We start from the raw sequence: 25000 nt of genomic DNA, 5'->3' as shown, positions 1-25000 counted from the left end.
CCAGAAGAGATGAGATTTACATGAAAGCTTCCTGACATAGTGTAGATTCAAGTTTGTACAAATCATGGCCCCCGGGGGTAGGTTGGGGCCACAATAGGGGATCAAAGTTTTACATGGGAATAAATAAGGAAAATCTTTAAAAGTCTTCTTCTCAAGAACCACTGGGCCAGAGGAGCTAAGATTTACATGAAAGCTTTTTGACACAGTGCAGATTAAAAGTTTGTACAAATCATGGCCCACGGGGGTAGGTTGGGCCACAAAAGTTTTACATGGGAATAAATAGGGAATTTTTTTTAAAATCTTCTTCTCAAGAACTACTGGACTGGGAAAATACAAATTTTCATGAAAGCTTCCTGACATAGTGCAGATTCAAGTTTTTAAAATTGTGAACCCTGGGGGATAGGATGGGACCAACAATAGGGGCTGAAAGTTTTACATACAAATAAATAGAGAAAATCTTTAAAAATCTTCTCAAGAACCATCGGGCCAAAGAAGTTTACATTTACATGAAAGCTTCCTGGCATAGTGAAGATTAAAGTTTGTAAAAATCATGGCCCCTGGCGGTAGGTTGGGGCCACAATAGGGATCAAAGTTTTATATGTGCATATTTAGGGAAAATCTTTAAATATGGGCCAAGGTGACTCAGGTGAGCGATGTGGCCCATGGGCCTCTTGTTTAACTTGCTTTATAATATCTGTCAAATTTTGTTCTAGATTGTCAGCAGATGTCGTATAAAGACTACTCGTGAAATTTTATTCACTTTATATTGTAAGGGCTGTTCCATTAAAACATATGAGGTACCCGGGGAAGGCACTTTAAAATTTGGGTAACCACCCATAGAAGCATAAAAATGTAATGAGGGACCACTCACAGAAGCAATTTTAGATAGTGCGGCACCACCCATAGAAGTGAAATAAATTTGAAATACACTTTTTCTTTAAATTCAATATGTATGAATGACTTATTTATAACCCCTGAATAGAGGTCTATTTTCAGATGTTCCCAAGCATGATAGTAAAGAGAAGAGTATCTTGGGTGTTACATCACCATTCAAATAACTGGCCATCAATGAAGCTTGATCATAGAACCATCAATTTATTTTATCAAGACTGTCTTTCTTAAACATGATGAACTAAATTAATTTTATAAGTCTACCTGTTCATAAAAAGTCTAGTATTGTAAATGTTCAAAAACAACTATTAAAAGTTTTAAAATTGACTAGTATTTTGAGTATTAAAAAACAAGAAAATGTGTCTCTTTACATAAATAAAATGATATTCTATGTTTCTTAGTCAATATATAAATTTACAATCTGCAACTTAAGATTTGTGAGGCTCTATTCTACCGTTTTCAACAATTTCGATAAATTCCAATTTCTCGATTCATATTTGTGCGCCATGTTTGATGTACTGAAGTTTCAACTTCCGATTGTCAAGTCATTTGCATATGTCATATAAAGTAGTATTTACATTAATGGACAAGTATGGAGGCGAAAGCTATTTCGTCGGTATTGAAAAGGTTTAAATTTAATATCAAGTTAAAAACCGAACAGCAGAGTGTAAATTCTTTCTGCAACAATATGATTTTCCTTTCTTTGTCGAAGTGGCTCAAGTAACTACATTTTCGTGCCGATTGTCAATGTTTAGCTTTTTCATTAGATCCACCTACGAGATTTCGCGATAACAAGCATGGCGAAGCAGACGAAGAAATTTGCATGCTGTACAATATATTTAATGAAAAACACCTTTATTAGACATGCCCGAGCACAAAGTTGGTACTCCTTTTGGTGTAAACAACATTTGGGACTAATACACAGTGCAGAGTTTATTATCGGTTATTCATAAAATTATTTTGCACCATTACGGAGATCCTATGGAATTGTAGCCTCATCCCGAAAACGTCAGAATAAAAAAAATTGGATAGGGCTACATTATTGCAGCTAGAAAAAATCAACAACCGTTTCAATGGACCACGAGCACGTTTCGTTTTCCATTTTGGACAAGGGAGATAATCCTAATTTCCGGTCGCTATAATTTTAGAGTCAAACTGGAAACGATAACCGGATCGCGGAACCTCATCGACCGAGATAAAATGAAGACAGAAAACGGCGTTTGTTTCACATTCTACTTTCAACCCTTCCCTTCTCTTGTTGCATTCCTCTCAGTTTCGGTAAAAAATAAAGATTTTATCAAAACAACCACCCACAGATGCAGTTTTCTGGCAGTAGGTACCCACCATATATGCAATTTTCTACCAATGACAAGCACCCATAGATTTTTTTTTAATTGCCGTCCCCGGGTACCTCATATGTTTTAATGGAACAGCCCTAATATATTTACAGGTGATTTTATTTTTGAGACAAACTGTCAAACCGTCGCTGTTTAACCTGGAGCTCCAGAGACGTCCTGTTGCAGTCAGTCACTATGTGAGCTACCTCAGGGCCCATTACGACTTCAAAGAGCTCGGAAATGTCCTGGGGTGAGTACACACTGATACAGAACCCAGGTTATTTCCCATCAGAAGCCACTAACCAGGCACAGTTTATAGTGATGCAATATACATTGTACATGTGTCCACCTTGTCCCAATCTGATTAAAATCAGATCCTTTGATCGGCTCGCGTAACTATGCGAGCAGATTAATGGATCTGATTAATCAGATTGTGCCTTGTCCATGAGTTAACAGCATTCAATATTTTGACTGTTCAAAAATGTAGATTTGAGGTACAATCAAGCTCACTACATGGACATGCTTAGGGGAATATGCCTAAGCGATTTTAAAAACGTTGTAAACATTCGTGAAAATGGAGATAATGCTTTGAAATATTCCTATTTAATCCTTATTTAATTACCAGTATCAATTCCTTTGTTTAGATCTTCCTGTTGGGAGATAAATGTGAATTAGTTACTTAATAACTTGGTTAACTCAGTGATAAGTTAAGTCTTCTTTTTTACTTGTAGGATGTTGAACCGGACAGAAGAAGCAGCTGTAAGATATGACCCCTATATCAAAGACTAAATAGTCCCTTATATCAAAGACTAAATAGTCCCTCATATCAAAGACCAAATAGTCCCTCACATCAAAGACTAAATAGTCCCTCATATCAAAGACTAAATAGTCCCTCATATCAAAGATCAAATAGTCCCTCATATCAAAGACCAAATAGTCCCTCACATCAAAGACCAAATAGTCCCTCATATCAAAGGCCAAATAGTCCCTCACATCAAAGACCAAATAGTCCCTTATATCAAAGACCAAATAGTCCCTCATATCAAAGACTAAATAGTCCCTCATATCAAAGACCAAATAGTCCCTCGTATCAAAGATCAAATAGTCCCTCATATCAAAGGCCAAATAGTCCCTCACATCAAAGACTAAATAGTCCCTCATATCAAAGATCAAATAGTCCCTCATATCAAAGACCAAATAGTCCCTCACATCGAAGACCAAATAGTCCCTCATATCAAAGGCCAAATAGTCCCTCACATCAAAGACCAAATAGTCCCTTATATCAAAGACCAAATAGTCCCTCATATCAAAGATAAATAGTCCCTCATATCAAAGACCAAATAGTCCCTCATATCAAAGACCAAATAGTCCCTCATATCAAAGATCAAATAGTCCCTCACATCAAAGACTAAATAGTCCCTCATATCAAAGACCAAATAGTCCCTCATATGAAAGACTAAATAGTACCTTTTATTAAACACCAAACTGTCCCTTATATTAAACGCTAATTGTTCCCTCTAATTAAAGACTAGATATTTGTTCTGACTTAGGTTTTTGAACTATGAAATGAATCGTTTTCAATGTCTGATGTTTTGCTTTGGTGTAGATCTTAAAGTACAGACAAGCAATCAGTGCACCAGATGTCAGGGGAAAGATGTCTGCCCTAAGAGGCTGTTTAAAGTAAGTTATTTTCTGTTTCAAATACCCTCCCCCATTCTGCTAGTATAGACTGATGAAATATAACAGTATCTACATGTACAGTCAAACCTCATTATGTCTCCCCTCTTTCAGGGGGTTGTACTTTCTGTCCATCCATCCGTCTGTCTGTCACAAAATCTTGTGAACGCCTCTCCTCCTATATGGCTAATCGGATAGATTTGGAACTTTGTACAATGCTTCATTGCCATTTGTAGATGTGCATATTGTCAGGACAGGAGGATCCAATTATTTTCCTAAAAGTTACAGTGGATCTAAGAGGGGTGGAGGATGTAAAATAGCTTGTGAACACTTCTCCTCCTATATGGCTTATCGGATAGATTTGGAACTTTGTACAATGCTTCATTGCCATTTGTAGATATGCATATTGTCAGGACAGGAGGATCCAATTATTATACCCCCCGAACGAAGTTCTGGGGGGTATATAGGAATCACTCTGTCTGTCTGTCTGTCTGTGCAGATTCGTGTCCGGGCCATAACTTCTTTGTTCTTTGACTTAGGCATACCATATTTGGCACACAGGTAGATCACCATGAGACGATGTGTCAAGTACCTTCATGACCTCTATATGACCTTGACCCCAAGGTCAAAATTAAAGGTTTTTTACAATGGATTCGTGTCCGGGCCATAACTTCTTTGTTCTTTGACATAGGCATACCATATTTGACACATGAGTGTATCACCATGAGACAATGTGTCATGTACCTTCATGACCTCCATATGACCTTGACCCCAAGGTTAAAATTAAAGGTTTTTTACAATGGATTCGTGTCCGGGCCATAACTTCTTTGTTCTTTGACATAGGCATACCATATTTGACACATGAATGTATCACCATGAGACGATGTGTCATGTACCTTCATGACCTCCATATGACCTTGACCTCAAGGTCAAAATTAAAGGTTTTTACAATGGATTCGTGTCCGGGCCATAACTTCTTTGTTCTTTGACATAGGCATACCATATTTGACACATGAGTGTATCACCATGAGACGATGTGTCAAGTACCTTCATGACCTCTATATGACCTTGATCCTTGACCTCAAGGTCAAAATTAAAGGTTTTTTACAATGGATTTGTGTCCGGGCCATAACTTCTTTGTTCTTTGACATAGGCATACCATATTTGACACATGAGTGTATCACCATGAGACGATGTGTCATGTACATTCATGACCTCTTTATGACCTTGACCTTTGATCTCAAGGTCAAAATTATAGGTTTATGCCATGGATTTGTGTTCGGACTATATCTTCCATTTTCTTCTACAAATGCATACCATATTTTTACACTCAGGAAAGAGGTAATTTATACCTATTAACAACACCCTTTGGGAGATTGGGGTAAGCGGGGGGTATTCTTAGTGAGCATTGCTCACAGTTCATCTTGTTTTCCTAAAAATTATAGTGGATCTAAGAGGGGTGGATGATGTAAAATAGCTTGTGAACACTTCTTTGTGGCTTATCGGAGTTCATTATATCTATGTTCCTGCACACGCTTTCTCTTCCATACCATGCAGTACATTAAGGGTAGGAGGTTTCATTTGGAGCATCCCCAATTTGGGGAGCTGGGGAGACATTTGTACAATCTCTAGTTATATGCAACTTGATTGTGCCAAGAAATAACTTTATGTATGCCAGGCATCTGTGTCTCCTCACTAAACATAAGCAGTCTTCACGAAAAACTTTGTAAAGCACAGGCCCTTCGGGCCTCCCAGTATAATAATTGTGCAAGCCCGAATACCATTTTGCAGGCCCAAAATGTTTTTTTCTAATTTGACCTCTTGTTATTTGCTGATTCTACTCTATAGACACATGCACAGTTCTTCTACTGTAGGAAAATACAGGTCAAGATCATCATAGTTAGAGAACAACTGACATTAAAAGGATTATCTTATTTTTCAACATATTAATCTCGCAGATACATCAGCAGCTCATGTTCAACTTTGTTTTGTATACACCACGTACAAAACAATTTGTTTTCTCCAGAATCACTTTTAAAATGTTAGCCAAGGCCTACCCTCGCAGTGTTCGAAATTGGTTTAAAACTTGGTATAGACCACAGGTCTATGCCAAAACAAGATGACTTAGACCTCATCAAATTGGCATAGACCACAACATTGAAAAAATAATAACACAAATTTAAAACATTTTCATTGACTTCTAATATACCGGTACTTAGAAAGTGTATTTTCTTTCCATTTCTGTAATATCATCCTTTCCTCATAATGTTTATCAGACGTCGACTGACCATGCAAGGCCCTCTTGGATAACTTTATTGCTTTAAATCTAGAAAATTGGCATAGACAATTTGGTCTATCTCAATTACAGTTGGCATAAACCAATGCCATTTGACATAGACTCGGTCTATCGGTCTACGGTTAATTTCGAACACTGCCCTCGGTCCATTGGGGCATGAATTTTCGTTTTTTTCTCCTCGTACGACAGTTTTTTGGGTTTTTTTTATATCGGATGGTTGTGATTGTGAAATACGCTTGGGTGGTTTTGAATTTCCCGGACGAGCCCCCTCCTTATACTTCAGAAAAGGCAGCATGGTTGATAATTTTTTTATGCGAAATTTGACTACTAAGTCATGACATTTAGTCTGAGTCAATCTCACGCTTTATTTGTAATATATACAGAACATATAAGAAAACATTTACAGGCCCGCCGGACTCCAGGGTTTAATACTTTAAGAAGCCTGATCCCGATTTTACTGGCCTCGGGCATCGGGCCACTGGTTAACGTCGAAGACTGCATAAGTCAACACATGATGAATATGAGGAAAATTGTCATTTATTAAGTCAATGGGAATGGTTTTACTAAGTTGTGACCAAAGAGTTGCACTGTGTTACTCAGATTTACATTTTCTACTTTTTACACCATCATTATTGATAAAAATCAAAATCAAAGGAATTTATTGTAGCTTGTATTCAGGTGAAATATGAATGATATTGAAGCTCATGTCTTTGGTCTTCAGCTTTACAATATTTCTACTCTGCCCTAATATGGATGAAACTTGCAGGCATATTACATCTTGCAGTATAGTATTTTTAGTGCTTTTAGTAGAAGAGACTTTCCGCCAAATCAAGTACATTACAAAATGTCTATCGTTATGGGTTGACTTACTTGTATGTATATTAGTTGTAAAATAAAAATGTCAAATGAAATCCAAGCTAAACAAGTAAACCCTTAATGTGCAGTTAAGTTCTGGGAGAGGGCTAAAATAGGCTATGTCTGCTGCCCAATCCCTTTCACTATTTGTGAATAAAATCATTATAAATCTAAAACTTAATGTCCACTAAATGTTGTACACTTCACATATGATACAATTACAGTATTAGTACCTTTATAGGACTGGCCTAGTTTGACATTTATAATAGATTAGCACACTTCTGTCTGCTCTAAACTCATCAAACTATCATTGCTACTAAAGTTAATAGATACATGTTCAGTGATAATACTATGTCAGGATTAGGCAGTTCTTGTTTCAGCCCATCATCGGAAACCCACATAAAAGGTAAAAGAAGTGCGACTGACCGTGGGTATCGTGCGACTGACCGTGGGTATCGTGCGACTGACTGTGGGTAGAAGTGCGACTGACTGTGGGTAGAAGTGCAACTGACCGTGGGTATCTGATGATGGTTTCAGCCTAGGTCCGTAGCAATCAGGGTTTGGACAGATGATTAATTATTAAATGTTATTTCTTATTTCACAGAGCACATTTTCTTCCTGAGCCAGATTTAACTCATGAGGCAAATTTGGTAGAGCAGCATGCTTCCCTGCTGGAAAGACAGTGGCCAATAGAGGTACAAGACATATCCTTAATAGCCTGTAGCTAGTATTGTTAACTGGAGAAAATAGTGTGTAGTTATTGACTGGAGAGAATAGTGTGTAGTTGTTGACTGGAGAGAATAGTGTGTGGTTATTGACTGGAAAGAATAGTGTGTAGTTATTGACTGGAGAGAATAGTATGTAGTTATTGATTGGAGAGAATAGTGTGTGGTTATTGACTGGAGAGAATAGTGTGTAGTTATTGACTGGAGAGAATAGTGTGTAGTTATTGACTGGAGAGTTATTGATTATTGATTGGAGAGAATAGTGTGTAGTTATTGACTGGAGAGAATAGTGTGTAGTTATTAACTGGAGAGAATAGTGTGTGGTTATTGACTGGAGAGAATAGTGTTTAGTTATTGATTCTTGAGAATAGTGTGTGGTTATTGACTGGAGAGAATAGTGTGTATTGACTGGAGAGAATAGTGTGTGGTTATTGACTGGAGAGAATAGTGTGTAGTTATTGACTGGAGAGAATAGTGTGTAGTTATTGATTGGAGAAAATCGTGTGTGGTTATTGACTGGAGAGAATAGTGTGTAGTTATTGACTGGAGAGAATAGTGTGTAGTTATTGACTGGAGAGAATAGTGTGTAGTTAATGACTGGAGAGAATAGTATGTAGTTATTGATTGAAGAGAATAGTGTGTGGTTATTGACTGGAGAGAATAGTGTGTAGTTATTGATTGGAGAGAATAGTGTGTAGTTATTGACTGGAGAGAATAGTGTGTAGTTATTGACTGGAGAGTTATTGATTATTGATTGGAGAGAATAGTGTGTAGTTATTGACTGGAGAGAATAGTGTGTAGTTATTGACTGGAGAGAATAGCGTGTGGTTATTGACTGGAGAGAATAGTGTAAATTGCCATAGGGGTTGGTTGTATTCTGCGTTAAAAGCACGATTGTATCCTGTGTAGGAATGGTTGTATCCAAATGATGTTTGGCCACGGTGGTGATGTTGACTGGAGAGAATAGTGTGTAGTTATTGATTGGAGAGAATAGTGTGTAGTTATTGACTGGAGAGAATAGTGTGTAGTTATTGATTGGAGAGAATAGTGTGTAGTTATTGATTGGAGAAAATAGTGTGTGGTTATTGACTGGAGAGAATAGTGTGTGGTTATTGACTGGAGAGAATAATGTGTAGTTATTGATTGGAGAGAATAGTGTGTAGTTATTGACTGGAGAGAATAGTGTAAATTGCCGTAGGGGTTGGTTGTATTCTGCATTAAAAGCACAATTGTATCCTGTGTAGGAATGGTTGTATCCAAATGATGTTTGGCCACGGTGGTGATGTTGACTGGAGAGAATAGTGTGTACTATTTCTTCATGTAATGTTAGATATATACCAGAGTTAATTGGGAAAGTGAACTAAATCCTGGGTCCATACAAGCAATAACCACAAAATATTACATCATGCACATATTTTACTGTTGGCAAGAAATTCCAGAATTTAGTTGTCATATGAGAGTGACACAATGTCTTGCTGATTTATTACAGGATGCGGACAGTAAATCAGAGGCCCAGGGTAACCTGGTATTTAAGCAGTACCCACGGAAGGTCAGCATCCTTAACATGCCCCTGATAACCACCCTGTATTACAACTGTTTCTACCATGGGCGTGATGCTGAGGTAAGTTTGTTTATTCTCCTGTTATCAAAAGAGGCTTTCTTCATGTCAAGACCTAAAGATGATAATGTCATTTATTTATACAGGATTGCACAATTACAGTTGAACTTCAGTATCTCAAATACCATGGATACGTCAAAGTGATTCAGAAGTCCCTACCACTTATTCTTTAAGTAATTCTCTCTGCTTTTGCTTGACATTGTGTGATGTACATTGGGCATTGGTTGTAATTTTTTTTAACATTTACAGCCTTTTCAGCTTCTTTTTGTTTTGAATAGCTGAACCAATTCTAACCAATTTTGGTACACGATAAAATAACGTAATACCGGGGGCAACGTAATAAACGTTCCAAGTGAAATCCGTTAAATATATCATTTGGAAATTGTATATCTTTCGTTGGTACTCCGTGAAGGGGTGTGTGAATATATCTTTACTGTTTCTTTGTTTAAAAGACTATGATACTTTGTTTTATTTACATTTCTTCATGTTCTTATCCCTTTTCTTTATGTCTGGTGTAGGATACATAAGGATGTTTTGATAAACGTTGCTTTTCTGCATTCGTTTGGACCGCCATTTGTTCGACTTTAACATAGTGCGTTCATGTAAATTTCTCTCAATAACTCGTTCCGGTTCGTATTCAACATTCTTATAAAATAAATAATAACAAAACATCGTTTTTATTAAGTTCTCTTATAACACAATACACAGCACAATAAAAAAAATCCCACCCCCAAAACAACAAAACTATAGACACAAAACGCACACGATACCCAACACTTACACACTTTTCTCACCAATGATAAACACGGAGAACAATTTAAGCGCAATCCACATAGAAAAAATATAATGATGCACGAAGATTTCATTTATAATGCTAAATGATGGCATTAAAATCACATGCACATCAAGGGATTTTAGAATATTCACTGAGGTAAATGCCATGCACTGGACAGTCTGATTGGTGTATGTATGGACGAGATTTACGAACACCCAAGCTGCATGTCCAAACAATGGACAATTTTTAATTGAACACCTTTAGTCACCTATGTCCAAGCAGTTACCCAAGCTGTTTTAACATTGCTACGATAAATCTCGTCCTTCATGTTTGGTACCAAAGCTGTCTGTAAGTAGAGTTTTAATAACGAAGGTAATCACACTATGCTGAACACACAGGTGGTTGAAAAATTATTATTTCTTTGATTATTAAAATATGAAAAATGAAGTAAATTTCATAGAGTACAATATCTAAATAAACATTATTTAATTGTTTATCACTAGCTTCAATATGGGGTATTTACCTGTATTGATGTCTCTAGATCTATTGAAGCGTGATCAGTCAAGCGTCTCTAATCCCCAAACAGACAAGGAAATTTATGTGGTGACTGCCTCAGGCAGTCAAAGTGTGAATGGCTTATTATTTTGAGAATCACTATTGAATAATTAAGGGTTTATATTACGTTTTTGTTGAAATTTTTACAACGTAATACTGAGTCCCATCTTAGGACAACGTGATAACGAGGTCTATTTTATATAGGTTTGTTAAGAAATGGTTTTGTGCTTTGAAATTCCAACGTAATATGCGGACTAACATATTAAAGGGGGAACGTAATAACGAGGTTCCACTTTAGCATAATAACGGGAATTTTACTAATATGTGACAGAGACAAAAAATAACATTTTTGAATCATCTTTAATGCCTATTTACAAAATATAAGTAGAAAAAAATGAGTCTATCCCAGATCAGAAAAGATATGGTGTGTGTATGTACATACATGCCAACTTTCCCGATTTAGGCGGGATCTTCCCGATTTTACCCTCCGGTCCCGCTTTCCCGATCGGGAAAGCAAAATTACCCTAAAATCCCGATTTGAAATTTTTTCCGACCAAAATTTCCGATTTCACGATTGAAAACGAGTTTGAAAGCGGGATAATCGTGAAATCTCGTGACCAGAATTGGAAATCCCGCGTCATTTCTGAACTGGCCAATCAGAAATCGGGACAATAGTCAGCCATTGCTGTTTACCTGTGTCGCATGGTGTCGGGTTGGCCTGTGTCGGGGTGTTTATTGGACAGTACGAAGCATGTTTTGATAGTAATTAATCGGGAAGACGGATTTCAAATTGACCTATCCTTTACACAAACGTGAATGACAACGATGCTAGTGTCACCACCAAACAATCGGACATTCCGCCTCTCTCTGACAGCATCCAAAATTTGCAATAAGGTACGTCAAGTATATATTTTTTCCAACTATAATAATATAGGCTATCCAAATCTATCCGTCTATAGCGATGTATTATATAGTCTATATAGTGTAGTATTCATTAAATATACTTTGTGATGCGTAATTCGCACAAGTCTGTACTGAATTTTTTATTTAGCAAGTAGCCTTAATTTACAAGTAAAACGGAATATTTTGATGTGGGTTTTTTTTCCTGGTAATTATTTCAGATGTCATGGGTGCAAAGGGTTTGTTCGCAAACTTCATAGCAGGGCAGATCACTCCTTTTTTGGTTGCAATGCAGATTATTCCACCAGTCTCTGCAAGCCCATGTTTACAGACAAGCAAGATCGCCTTTGCAGTCGTACCTAAATGCATGTGATTTAATTTAAATTTTGATATATAGACCAGCCAATGTTTATTGTATGGTGTAAAAGGATGCAACCTTAAATATTATTTGATATTATATATGTGACTTGTTGGAGAAGATTTTTTGCTGAATAGATGATTTTAATAAAATATTAATGTATATCTTTCAAAGTTTTTTTTATATATTAGTTAATGGTCAAACACATTTGATGTTGTATTAATATATAATGATACATTAACAATGATTTGATTGATATTTTATTTGAAAGGACAAATATTTATTTTCATGCTAAAATGTCGTGAATTTTGAGCTTTGAAAAAAGGTCGTCGCGCGCAAAATCCCCCATGGGGATTTTTAAAAGTTGGCATGTATGTATGTAGGGGGTGGAATGATCATGATCCGTGCCCTAAGTGCCTGTGGTTTAAACAAGTCTGTGAGCATTGTCGTTAATGGGGCCCTCCTCTGTCTAGCAAAAGTAAACAATCAGGAGATTTTTGTTGACAAAACCTATTTTTGCCAAAGAAAGAAATTCTGGGTGCATTTCAAATTTCATATTACATACATCAATAACAGATAAAAAAAAAAGATTGATACCTTATTTTAAAAGATCTTTTTACTTAAATTTCAGAATCTTCTGACATCTCCTTTAGCTATAAAGACACAACACCAGGTGAGGCGCCATTGTCTGAAGCATTATGATCTGATGTACTGAAAGTGGAAAAAATGATTTATAACATATTTGTGTATTTTAAAACTTTTTTTTTTTGCTTAGTTATCAGACAAACAGTACATTTGGACTGCCCTGTCAGCAAGGTCAAGGTTAAAACAATGGAATGGCATTGAGGAACTCCTCACAGCTAAGGTATGATGTATAACTAGGTATAACTAGTCAATCTCTTCAGCTTTACAGTACTTATTAGTTTTTTCTGTGAGATACTACATACTATTTACATTCACTGAATCTTTTCTCTTATATTTCTTTTGAAATTGACATTGCTTTCATCATGCAATGAATACATGTTTGTTTCAAACTAGTTTGATCCGGTTTTCTAGTACCACCTGTCTTCATAATCAATACCAAATATGGAGCGTCATCAAGGTCAAAGGGTGCATTGTCTGTTCCGTTTAACGTAACAAATGGGTCAACCATATGGTATTTTAGAACTTTATAATTCTAGTTTATATTTTCTAAAAATGCATAAAAATATAAACAATAAAATGTCTCTCTTTTTTTGTTTCATTGGGTGATGAAGGTAGCAATCATTGCATAAAAAATTTGCATAACCCGCTAGTGTGATATCATATACGACCTCAGAAAACAACTGTTAGCCATTTTATAAAGGGATTACATTTAAACAAAATAAACAAGTAAAATATCACGTTACTAGTAACAGAATGTAGCGAACATTGCATACTCTCTACAACTACATATCGATCTTAAGAAAAACTAAATGCGTAGTGATGTAGAGCAGGAATTCCTGTATCAAATTGTTAATTTCATGATCCCCGGGGTAAAGGTTCTGACTCCAGGATGGGGCCATACTTGGTATATATAGTGTGTATGTGTAAAACATTTGAATGATATCTTTTCTAATGCTATTGATACAAATTGAAACTAAATAGGTATTTAGGAGAAGGCAGTCATTTACCAAAATTGTAAAGGACCTCCCCACTTTAGCTGTAGCTTGTGGTCCGTTTTTATAATCCTTCTTTTCAAAGAGAAATAGATTTATCTATTATACTTTTTAATATTAACCCTTTCTCTACCGGCACATTTTAGAGGTTTTTAGAGACTAAATGACAGTATTTTAAAATCGATTTAAATCTGCATGGATCACAATTTGGGGTAGGCATATGACATGTAATTTTGTTAGGAATTGGACAGGGAACAATTTCTTATAAAATTTGTCAATGTATTCCATGACCTCATATAGGTCTACGGGGTCAAAGGTCATATAAGTGCACATTTTTGCAATCTTTTTTCTCTGAAATATATATATTACGACCCCTCTCACTAGATTAGAGTCAAAAATAGGAAATTCTAAATGTATGAGCTAATGTGCCTTTTAATATACTACAAAAAGAACAAAATCAAACTAATCAATTTTATTGACAAACAAATATTTTTGGTTGCTAAGTAACAACACTCATAGTACAATTTTGACCATAATTTGCCTTTCTGCATCCATTCGACACAATTTAAACGTAATTACAATCCATGATGATTAGTAAATGTCACATTATTTTAAAAATATAATCTTTAAATAGATCTTAATCATTTTAAAAGGTTTTTAACAAAAAATATAATCAAGAGAATTAAGATCAAAGGTCATCAAATGGAAACTTCGTACTTTATATACTTGTCCATCATTTTCTAATAATATGACGTTTTGCCATTATGTTCCATTAAATATAATAAGTATTGCAACATTAAAACAAAGATCTTTCAATTATTGTTAATCTAAAATAATCTATTTTTATTCAATTATATTTGGTTGCTAAGCAACAACACCTTATCAAATGTTATCAAAAAGTACTAACCATTTTTCCTCTCCAAGTTCAACATAAACGAATGTTCAAGTACTTACTTTCAATCACTAGATTTAAATGTACTTGCATCATATTTAACAAAAATGTTCTTATATTCAACCTCTTGAAACCTATTTCTAGACATAATTCTTGATAACGAGTTGTTCCGACAGGGGCATGCGTTGACCAATATCTGTCTATCGACTGGAACTTCACAGCAGGCGTGTATAAGATAATGCACAAAAATCTGGAAAAAAAGTATTTCTTAATGCAAGGTGAAGATAACGAACAGTGATCAATCTCATAACTCCTACAAGCAATACAAAATAGATAGTTGGGCAAACACGGACCCCTGGACACACCAGAGGCGGGATTAGGTGCCTAGGAGGAGTAAGCATCCCCTGTTGACCGGTCACACCCGTCGTGAGCCCCATATCCTGATCACGTAAACGGAGTTATCCGCAGTCAAAATCAGTGTGCCAAGAACCGCTTAACAATCGGTATGAAACACGTCAGACAGCATTTGACCCAATGCGAGGTTGTATTGACGAACCAGATCGTTATAACGACCATAGAATTTGCGAAATGCTGACTTCAATCGAGACTGTTGAAATCCCTGTACCATCAACTTGTTTGTCAGTAGCTTACCTCGATTTAAAAACTGACTATACCCAGAACAAGCTCTTGCATATCGAATCAGTTGAGATATATAAACACCATATGCAGGTGATAATGGAATATTGCTACATAAATGTGGGAAGTAAACGATGGAGAAGCTGAAATCATCCCGTTTGTCATACAGTTGAGTTGTTAGTTTGCCGTTAATGTCTACTTTCAATAAAATATCTAAGTATGAAGCAGAAGTGGACGACTCTGTGGTGTCCTTTATTTCGAGCTCACAGGGATATATCAAATCGACATATGAATGAAAGCTATCATTGTTAATAGACTAAACGTCATCGTTAATACTTAGTCCTAAATACTAATGTATTGTCAAAGCTTTTGAATACTCAAATTGGCTCTGTAAATGTTTTCGATAATCAAGGCCCTCTGAAAAGTATGCCATTAATTACTTATGAAATTTTATCAGAGGTAATTGTAGTACACATTTAATAAATGAGTTACATGTACATTCACAGCCAGATTAATTTTGGTAAAGGTAATCTTTTTACTATGCATTTTATTATTCTTTTGAAACTGGAAATCACTGCCACAATATCGGTTTTTAAAACTAGTAATACCTGTACAGTTCCTCTTCAGTGAGAGGCTGCAAACTTCCTTGGGAAGTATATGGCAACCCTTCCCCCTAGTTATGACTATCTCAGCATAATGGTTGGTGGCAACACAGATGGAGAAAACCAAATCTTCTGTCAAAGACAGCTTCATAAAATCTGCAGTTTTCCGAATAATAGAGTCCCATATCTGAAAGAAAATTGCAAATAAAAATAAAATCAGTATTGGCCACCATACCTTAAAACGTGTCATACCTTATAATTAGAAACTAATTAGAAATTGTCTCATTTTGTATGTATACGATCCCTAGTTATGCAGCAAAAAAAAAAAAAAAAAAAGCAAAAAAAAAAAAAAAAACCAGTAAAATGGTACACACATATCAGTGTACCATAATGCCATGATTCCAATTGTGAATGTATTATCTGGATTTATTTGAATGTTAATCACATTTATACTGATTAAACCCTATATTCAACCTCAAAGAGTCATACCAACTGAAAGCCAGGTTGTCACCCCGAATGAAATGCCACAGTTCTGGGATCAGGTGTTCCTGTGTCCTCCACATCAGCATCCTTCCAATGCATGTCTGGATTTGTCAGTAGACTGTCGCTAGCGGATGATACCTGGAAACTTCCCACTAAATATTGGGATGTCAATACCCTTTTTAAAGAAGAAAAGAAATTACAATTAAGAATTGTTGGTTTATGTTTGAAAAGCAAAATCTAAGTTTCACGGTAGCATGGAACAGTTTCGCACTTAAATTTATTTACTCAAATTTATTTAAAGATAAGATAAGGGATTGCATACATGTGTTAGAAATGAATCGAATATTTTATTATACATTGCGAGAGTAGCAGAGTGGGTAATGAAAAAAAAAATATGTATCATGTAGGTATCTGCATTATGCCTAGCATATATTATACACGAGGGCAAATACTGAAGAAATTCAGGTTAAAACCTACAGGGTCCAGCGAAAATACTGAAACTCTGAGGGAAAGTGAATGACCCCAGATATAAAAGTTGAATTGAATTGCTTCTTAATGGTACCCAGTGTCTAAATCCCCTTGTATGGTACTCTGATGGGCTGTGGATTTAGTCGAAATTAGAGAAGGGGATTGATTGATTGATGTTTTCTGCCAAACTCAACAATTTTTCAGTTATCTGGTGGCACCCAGTTTTTTTATTGGTGGAAGAGAGAACCCAGATACCTGGGGAGAGACCACCGATCTTTCGAAAGTAAATTGGGAAAACTTTCTCACTTACCGGCGCGAACGGGATTCGAACCCGCGCCGACAGAGGTGAGAGGCCGTGTAATTTGCTCTAACCACTCGGCCACGGAGGAGGACGGCAAGAATGGGACACATGCCCATCAGGTCATAGCATACAAGTACCAGCATGTATGGATCACATGTAATTTATGGTCATAAGCTATTAAGTGTATATAAAATACATGCATTTGGATAAAAGAGAAATCAATATGATTTTTCATTAGCCTGTCATAATCAGACTTTGATTGATGTTAACCCACCCCCATTTTGGCCCAAACACACATTTTGTTTTTATTTCTGTTACAGAAGAAAGAAAATAATTCAAATTATGATAATAAATTCTATCATTACAATAATGCAAATTGTGTTTTCCTAACAGATTGTGTTTTCTTTTCATAGAAAGATAATTTCTTTTATAAACATGGAAAAAACTTGGAAAATAGCCTTCTCACCAGCGGTCGTGAATGCCCAGTCTGATTAAAACCACCCCATCCCATTATACACTAAATACAACCCCTTCTTACACTCGCGCGTCAGGTAAGGAGATAATTCTGGGGAAAAGGGGGGGGGGTGTTAATCAAACTGCCGGACCCGGACAGAGTGTTATTCACTTGTTTTAGATATCATAAAATATAAATATTTTCTTTCATGAAACGACAAAGCATGGCATCAAATCGCGGTTAATTAATCGTGAATTTTTCATAACAAAACCGCATTTTTTCTCCTTTTTAGTCGGCCTATGTGGCTACATCAACTTACATGTACGTATTTATACTGAATGCATGATCGTTTGGGTCATCCTGCAACAGGAGATCCAAAGCATCTTCTTCTGATGACATCAGGTCGTTTTAAAGATATAAAATACAAGCGTTCGCTGTGACAGTCACGGTGAAGCTGTGTTTGTTTTCGTTGAAACGGAAACACGTGTGTTCTCCGTGCACACTTTCAGAAAACCCCGCGAGGCCCGCGATCCGGATCACGGAAAAATAAAAGTATACAGGCTATATATAGGCGAACTTCTTTTTTGTTTTCTTTCTTTGGCAGAGAAAAAAATTATTACTATTCCGAACAAATATAACGTTTATATTTGAATTTGAAGTACTTTATTAATCTTTTTTAAATTCAATCTGCCGATGTAGCATTTATGAAGTTACATGTAGGTTGTGTAACTGTTATAAACCAATATTGGTTTTATGCTTTTTTTTTTTTTTTTTTTTTAAAAAAAGCAGAGATACCAGGCTGATTATTTCATACATGTATGTATGTTGTTTTAGTGTATCAACAGGTACTGAATTTACTAAAAAAAAAAAAAGGACAATACAAATAGTTTTCACCACTTTATTGTGCGACGCGCGTCGATTGCTGTTAGCGACGTCGATTTGTCGCTAATTTTTAAGAAAACCGCGCAGCATGTCCCAATTTCATTTTATCGTAATATAAAAACTACAGAGAATTATAAGGGTCCATCAAAAAGAACATTTCCTCTACTTTTACAGAATGTATTTACTTTTCCCTATTTCCATATATAAATATAGTTAAAACGCCGATCTGTTTAAACATTGAGAAATAAAATCGTAAAACAACGTATATGTGCAAAAAATTGCTATTTTCTTATAACTTTGCCAGGCATTAAAAATATTTTTTATATGTACTGAAAGCAGGGAATATATGCTTCTCAAAAATATAAAAAATATTGCATTCATAGGGAAAATAAAAAAAATCATACCGAGGGGGGAAATGGCCTTGCGACAAAGCGTTGCGTAATATTTAGACGAAGTCATCTTTCATTTTAAATGCTTTTTTTAATTTAATGGCTTTATTTATTCAATTGATTTTTACATAGTTAAAAAATATAGAAAATTTCCAAAAATATGATATATAAAACATATATATTACGTCCGTAGTTTCAAAGATTTATAGACACTCCTTTTGCGTAGCCCTGTTTTTACGCGCTATCGGTCATATTGACCGATACGGTAGAGAAAGGGTTAAACAAAATTATCATAATGATTATTGTCATTATCGTTTAAATGACTTCTTAAAGTTTGTTTTTACAGTTTTAAACTAGATGCATATTTAAGAAAAGCAGAAAATGATGTGAATTTCGCAATCCCAGGGTTTTGACTTTAGGATAGGTCCAAATTAGTCATATCTTGTTAATTAATGTTACATATATTAGATCGTGTAAAGCCTTTCACCAGTGTTGGCTTTTTTTTGAGGGCATTTAAAAGAAAGATGTATTAAGAACATGTCTTTTATACTTTTGCTGAATATTAGAATTTGGCTTAGATATTCAGAACAGGATTTTTTTTCTAGATTTGTAGCCCTTTGGACTAATGGTACATATAACTTATACTCAGGTGACCAATAAGTCCTGTTGGCATCTATATATTCTCATAGTACCCTTTCTTGGCATTTTTCACGTGTACTTCACTAAATACATGTAGTGTAAGTTTCACAATTTTCACAATTTCAAACATCAAACTTTCTGACAATGTTAAAGGAATACTGTAGACTGAGATACTGCTAATGTAACTAATGATATATTTTGGATTTTGGCATCTTGCATCAGATCACAGACCTCTGTAATGCCTTTTAGAGTAGATTCCATTGATTTATTAGCTTGAACAATGACTGTAAATCATTAGCATGTGGAATCTTTTTAATTTCAGTATTATTTATGCTTATATAAAGTTAGATCTTTTTCATTATTGATTTTCATGGCTAAAGTTTCTGCAGCAAAAATATAAAAAGGAGTTGATATTGGACAACATTGCGTAATCCTTCTTCACATATAGAACATGATTTATATAATGAACTGTTGTTTTTCATTTTATAGACTGGGTTTTTAAAGAAAAAATGTTTTACACCAGGGCCGTAAATTACATGGAGGCGGAGGAGGCAGCTGCCTCCTCCAACATTTGAGCCAAAAAAATTAAAATTTAAAGTTCATTAGAATTTATGTTGTTTCCAATAACTAAGAACATGATACCTCCCTTAAAAAGCATTCCAAATCTTTCTTTTAGAATGAGTTAGTCAAGTAACATCTTAGAAGGCCCTAGAATCAAGGATTTTGCACGAAACGTGTTCAGTGTGCTCAAAATGTGCTCAGCGTCTGGGGGCCTGGGCGGCCCCCAGACCCCCGCCTAATTTCCTGCCTCCTCCAAATTGAAGGTTAATTTACGGCCCTGTACACAACTAAGGAAATTATTTCCTATGCTTAATTTTCAAGAACTTCAAGGATAAGGTTAATTCAACAAAGTACATTGAATGACCTCTCAGAATGAACTCTCAGAATTTAAAAACAAATCATATATTATCTGCTGAGTTTACTCAAGTGACCTAAAAAGTAAATGCATGCTTAGGAAAAACAGAATAGAATGTACCAAAAAAAATGATGAATTTCGCAACCCCAGGGTTTAAACTCTAGGATAGGTCCAAAATAGTCGTATCATTAAATGTTAATACATATATTATATCATATAAAGCCTTTCTTCGGGATATGCACTTTTGAGGGCATTGAAGTTTTAAGAACACAACTTGTTTTTGATAAAATATACTGTTGCTGAATATTAGAATTTAGCTTAGATATTCAAAACAGGAATTTTTTTCTTCTAGATTTCATAGCCCTTGGGACTAGTGTTACTTTTAACTAGTGCTCAGATGAGGGACTAGTGTTACTTTTAACTAGTGCTCAGATGAGGGACTAGTGTTATTTTTAACTAGTGCTCAGGTGAGGGACTAGTGTTTGTATGGACAAAATTTTTGCAATGTAGAAACAAAATATATAGTGATATTAACCAAATATATCATTGATATATTGAAACAAACTAAAAAAAATGCTTTTCTTGTACTGAGTTTTTACAAGATGATACACTGTTTCCCATCTGTCACAAATGTAAATTATTCAAGAAATCAGGTCTAGAGATACAGTTTGTATGCTGCCAAATCTATCGTAATTCAGAAAGTCCTTCAGACGAGGATTTGATCAGCAATGACAGCCTGCATTTATATAATATATATATATATATATAAAGCACAGAAAATTTCACTTTATTTGGATACCCACTTCCGCCCCTACCCGGGGTTGAACTCACGACCTGCGGAACCAAATCTCCTAGCAGCATGAACCAGCGCGCTACACCACTCAACCATCTAGGCAAGTCAAAAAACTTGCTTTTGATGACGATGGAATTCTCGCCACGCTGTCACACGCTACACGGTCATTGAGAATGGAAATGGGATACAGTTATTTAATGTACATTTAAGAGGATCATACATGATACACATTGCATTCGAAATATTTCATATTAAGCACAGAAATAGCAATGAACTCTTAAATGAACATAACTGCCTTAAGTGAAGAAATATTTAATATGAAGCACAGAAAAAAAAATATATATATATATATATAAGCACGAAAACTCAACAACACCCTACTTTCTTAAAGTGTCGGATCTGAGAAGATACAAGGCCAGTAAAGAAATTTATAAAAGCATTGAAAAGGCCACGGCACTGTTGGTTATTTAAAACTCAGATGTTCAACGCAACCTGCGTCTTTATCAAGAGACATATATTACCTAAACAAATAACACACACCACAAAAAAACGACAAAAACCACGAAAAAACGACTTGAGTATTATTGCAGCCTGAAAACAGTATACCTGAATATGACTGTTGTAACCTTGGATATCTTTTAACAGGGTTGGTTTGGTAATACTAAGAACGTGTCTGTCATTGGTTTTGACAAGGTCTGTGAAATCCTGCATAGAACTTCAGCTCCTGATGAGGTGAGTGTCTAAGAATTTTTTTTTAGAAATTATAGGGACTATCCATTTACAAATCGATACAATTCATCCTGATTCACTGTCTGCCACTTGCACATGCGTCTTTAAATATTGAATATCACTTATGACGACAATCAAATTTCAGCAAAATATGTAAACTGTTAAAATATTGTATAGAGGGAAATATCTGTTGTTTTTCCTCCTATATGCATTGGAATATATGATGTACGTTGTAAAGAATTAGGTTTTGTCAACAGCTGATGCATTTCTGGTCCTAAGTTATTTTTATACCCCCCGCAACAAGTTGTGGGGGGGGGGGGGGGGGGTATACTGGAATCGGGTTGTCCGTCTGTCCGTCCGTCCGTCTGTAGACGCAATGGTTTCCGGACTCTAAAGCATTATCCTTTCCACCTACCGTCACCATATCATACATATGGACTACCCATGGGATGAAGATGTTCCCTATCGATTTTGGGGTCAAAGGTCAAGCGCACTGGACATCGAAGAAGCAATATGGTTTCCGGGCTGTAAAGCGTTATCCTTTCCACCTTCAGTCACCATATCATACATATGGACTACCCATGGGATGAAGATGTTCCCTATCGATTTTGGGGTCAAAAGGTCAAAGGTCAAGTGCATTGGACATCGAAGTAGCAATATGGTTTCCGGGCTCTAAAGCATTATCCTTTCCACCTGCAGTCACCATATCATACATATGGACTACCCATGGGATGAAGATGTTCCCTATCGATTTTGGGGTCAAAAGGTCAAAGGTCAAGCACACTGGACATCGAAGTAGCAATATGGTTTCCGGGCTCTAAAGCGTTATCCTTTCCACCTACAGTCACCATATCATACATATGGACTACCCATGGGATGAAGATGTTCCCTATTGATTTTGGGGTCAAAAGGTCAAAGGTCAAGCACACTGGACATCTAAGTAGCAATATGGTTTCCGGGCTCTAAAGCGTTATCCTTTCCACCTACAGTCACCATATCATACATATGGACTACCCATGGGATGAAGATGTTCCCTATCGATTTTGGGGTCAGAAGGTCAAAGGTCACGCGCACTGGACATCGAAGTAGCAATATGGTTCGGTTTGTCATGCCATTTGTTTTTTACACTCAGAAAAGAGGTAGTTTATACCTATTACCAACACCCTTTGGGAGATTGGGGTAAGCGGGGGGTATTCTTAGTGAGCATTCTCACAGTACCTCTTGTTCATTCATATCCAGCAATTTCCAAGTGGAGAAGGGGAAATACAAAATGGAAATTAATTTTTCCCCAAACTAATTCTTGATTTTGGAATATGATATTACAAAGTTTTCCATGGAAAATATTAAGTTTTTTTTTTCAAGATACAAAATGATATGCTTTATGAGTCATTCAAAACTATAAATTTACCTTTCCAATGTTTTTGCCTTTGATATCTTTACAAACTGTAATGGTAGCCATTTCCTCATGAATGCGATGCAATTGTAAACAATGTGCATGGGAATCTTGATAAATATAGTACATCTATTTTAATGGCATTAGGAATTTCGACAACAGAAATGAAAGTAGAATGTAAATATTAAATTTGAAAATACATGTGGGTATGAAATGCAGTGCTTTATGCCGGCAACTTTTCAGGAAGCACTAATGAACTTCATGATTAGCGCTCAATCTAATTAAAATCAGATCCTAGGATACGCTCACAATCGCTATAATAGGATCTGATATAACCCCATTGGGGGTCATATCTGCATGACCTTTCGCTTGGAATATTCATGAGAACTATCAGCCAGTCAGATTACACCATACAGACAATGATGGCTATTTAGGCGGTTCCTGGCAATTCGTAAACAAATTGCTGTAATCTCTCTCCCACGAAGTTTATTCCACACTGTAAAATTGTATATTCTCGCATAACGAATTTTAAACTTTTGCAATAATGCCTAATCTATTCTGTTCATACAAACAACAAAACGTACGATATGAAATACACCCAAATTAAATTACTTGTGAATTCCGATTTATGTATGAATAGGGATGGGTACGATTTGAATAGTTTTCAAGATAGTTTACATAAATAACGCGAGGAATATAACACAAGTTGACGTAAACGGTGCATTGTGACATTGCATCTAGCTGCGATATGTTTTCTTTCAAACCAAACAATTGCAGCCATTTTCCTTGAACTGTGAACACCGACGATTTCAAAGCCGACGCGCTGATTGGCTGACATAAAGTTCATCTGAACATGACCCCTAATTAGGTTATGTCAGATCTACTTACGCAGAGTATACGACGTGGATCTAAGAAGTCTGATTTTAATTAGATTGGATTAGCGCTCCATGGAGTCTGCTTCAGTCGTAGTTCATACTCTTACGTATTTTCAAAAATGAAATCTATTTCTTAAATGTGTTTTAAGTGAAACTTCTCGAAATGCTTGTTACAAGCTGTCTTCGATGAATCTAGTTTTTTGTTGTTGCCCAAACATATGTTTTGTGTTCTCTGTAATTATCATTTAATACCGAGCGAAGCTCGGACGGGCCGAAGGCCCGTCCGCGAAGCAAGGCTCTAAAGGTAACACGTATGTAAAAGAAAAAAGTCAAAATCAGCAAAAGAAAAAGAAATAATCTCTATATACGTTCACTGAAATTTTCGTGATCCATATGGGCGCCGCCATTTATTTTTTCCATTACCTGCTTCAACAGTTATTCGTGTTTTATTTTGAATGCCAATAATAGAAGACTCTAACGTGCAATTCGTAATTTAAACACTCAGTTTGTTGAAAGTGAATAGTATCATTATCATTGTAACAGGTTTTAGCAAATAAATACATATAAAACCGTAATACGACTAAATAGATGAACGAGTTCATGAGTTTCTTTGAATAAGAATATACGATAAAATTACGGTTACTTTTTTACCATTTTGAATTTATTGGTTAATTTTGTTTAGTTTTAACGGCCTTTTTCATTGCATACGGAATGTATTATTGTTGTTTATAATATGTTTGCTTTGAAAAAGAGAAAAAAGTATAGGCTAAATGTGCGTCACAATGCACAGTTTACGTCGCCTTGCGTTTTATTTCCCGCGTTCAATGAATAGGCGGATCATGTAAAACTGTTGTCCCCATATAAACTCCTTTAATATTGAGATGTTACGGGGTGTTTAGCGCAAGGAAATTTCATTCAAAATAT

The 25000-nt window shown here is 35.8% G+C and overlaps 1 protein-coding gene and 1 long non-coding RNA gene across 5 annotated transcripts in view; one reads left to right on the top strand and one right to left on the bottom strand.

Annotated features, from left to right (window-relative positions):
- LOC125649026 (spermatogenesis-defective protein 39 homolog) overlaps window positions 1-25000 on the top strand; it is a 48786-nt gene that overhangs the window by 18316 nt on the left and 5470 nt on the right. For 3 of the 4 annotated variants that reach the window (XM_048876235.2, XM_048876232.2, XM_048876236.2), the window contains exons 9-16: window positions 2342-2478; window positions 2960-2987; window positions 3835-3908; window positions 7661-7751; window positions 9271-9402; window positions 12619-12660; window positions 12763-12852; window positions 21725-21811. In XM_048876235.2, the coding sequence (XP_048732192.1) occupies window positions 2342-2478; window positions 2960-2987; window positions 3835-3908; window positions 7661-7751; window positions 9271-9402; window positions 12619-12660; window positions 12763-12852; window positions 21725-21811 (681 nt within the window). Of the gene's footprint in view, window positions 1-2341; window positions 2479-2959; window positions 2988-3834; window positions 3909-7660; window positions 7752-9270; window positions 9403-12618; window positions 12661-12762; window positions 12853-13025; window positions 14115-21724; window positions 21812-25000 lie in introns of those variants that run through there. The other variant, XM_048876237.2, reaches the window with a different exon arrangement.
- On the bottom strand, window positions 14082-21655 carry LOC125649043 (uncharacterized). Its single transcript, XR_007360536.2, has 4 exons — window positions 17780-21655; window positions 16244-16412; window positions 15761-15941; window positions 14082-14766 (listed from the first exon to the last, which is right to left on the bottom strand). It is a non-coding gene; the product is annotated as an uncharacterized LOC125649043 (long non-coding RNA).

Source organism: Ostrea edulis, chromosome 5 (genome assembly GCF_947568905.1).
Source record: "Ostrea edulis chromosome 5, xbOstEdul1.1, whole genome shotgun sequence".
NCBI classification, from domain to species: domain Eukaryota; kingdom Metazoa; phylum Mollusca; class Bivalvia; order Ostreida; family Ostreidae; genus Ostrea; species Ostrea edulis.
This window is presented reverse-complemented; position numbering and strand designations above follow the sequence as displayed.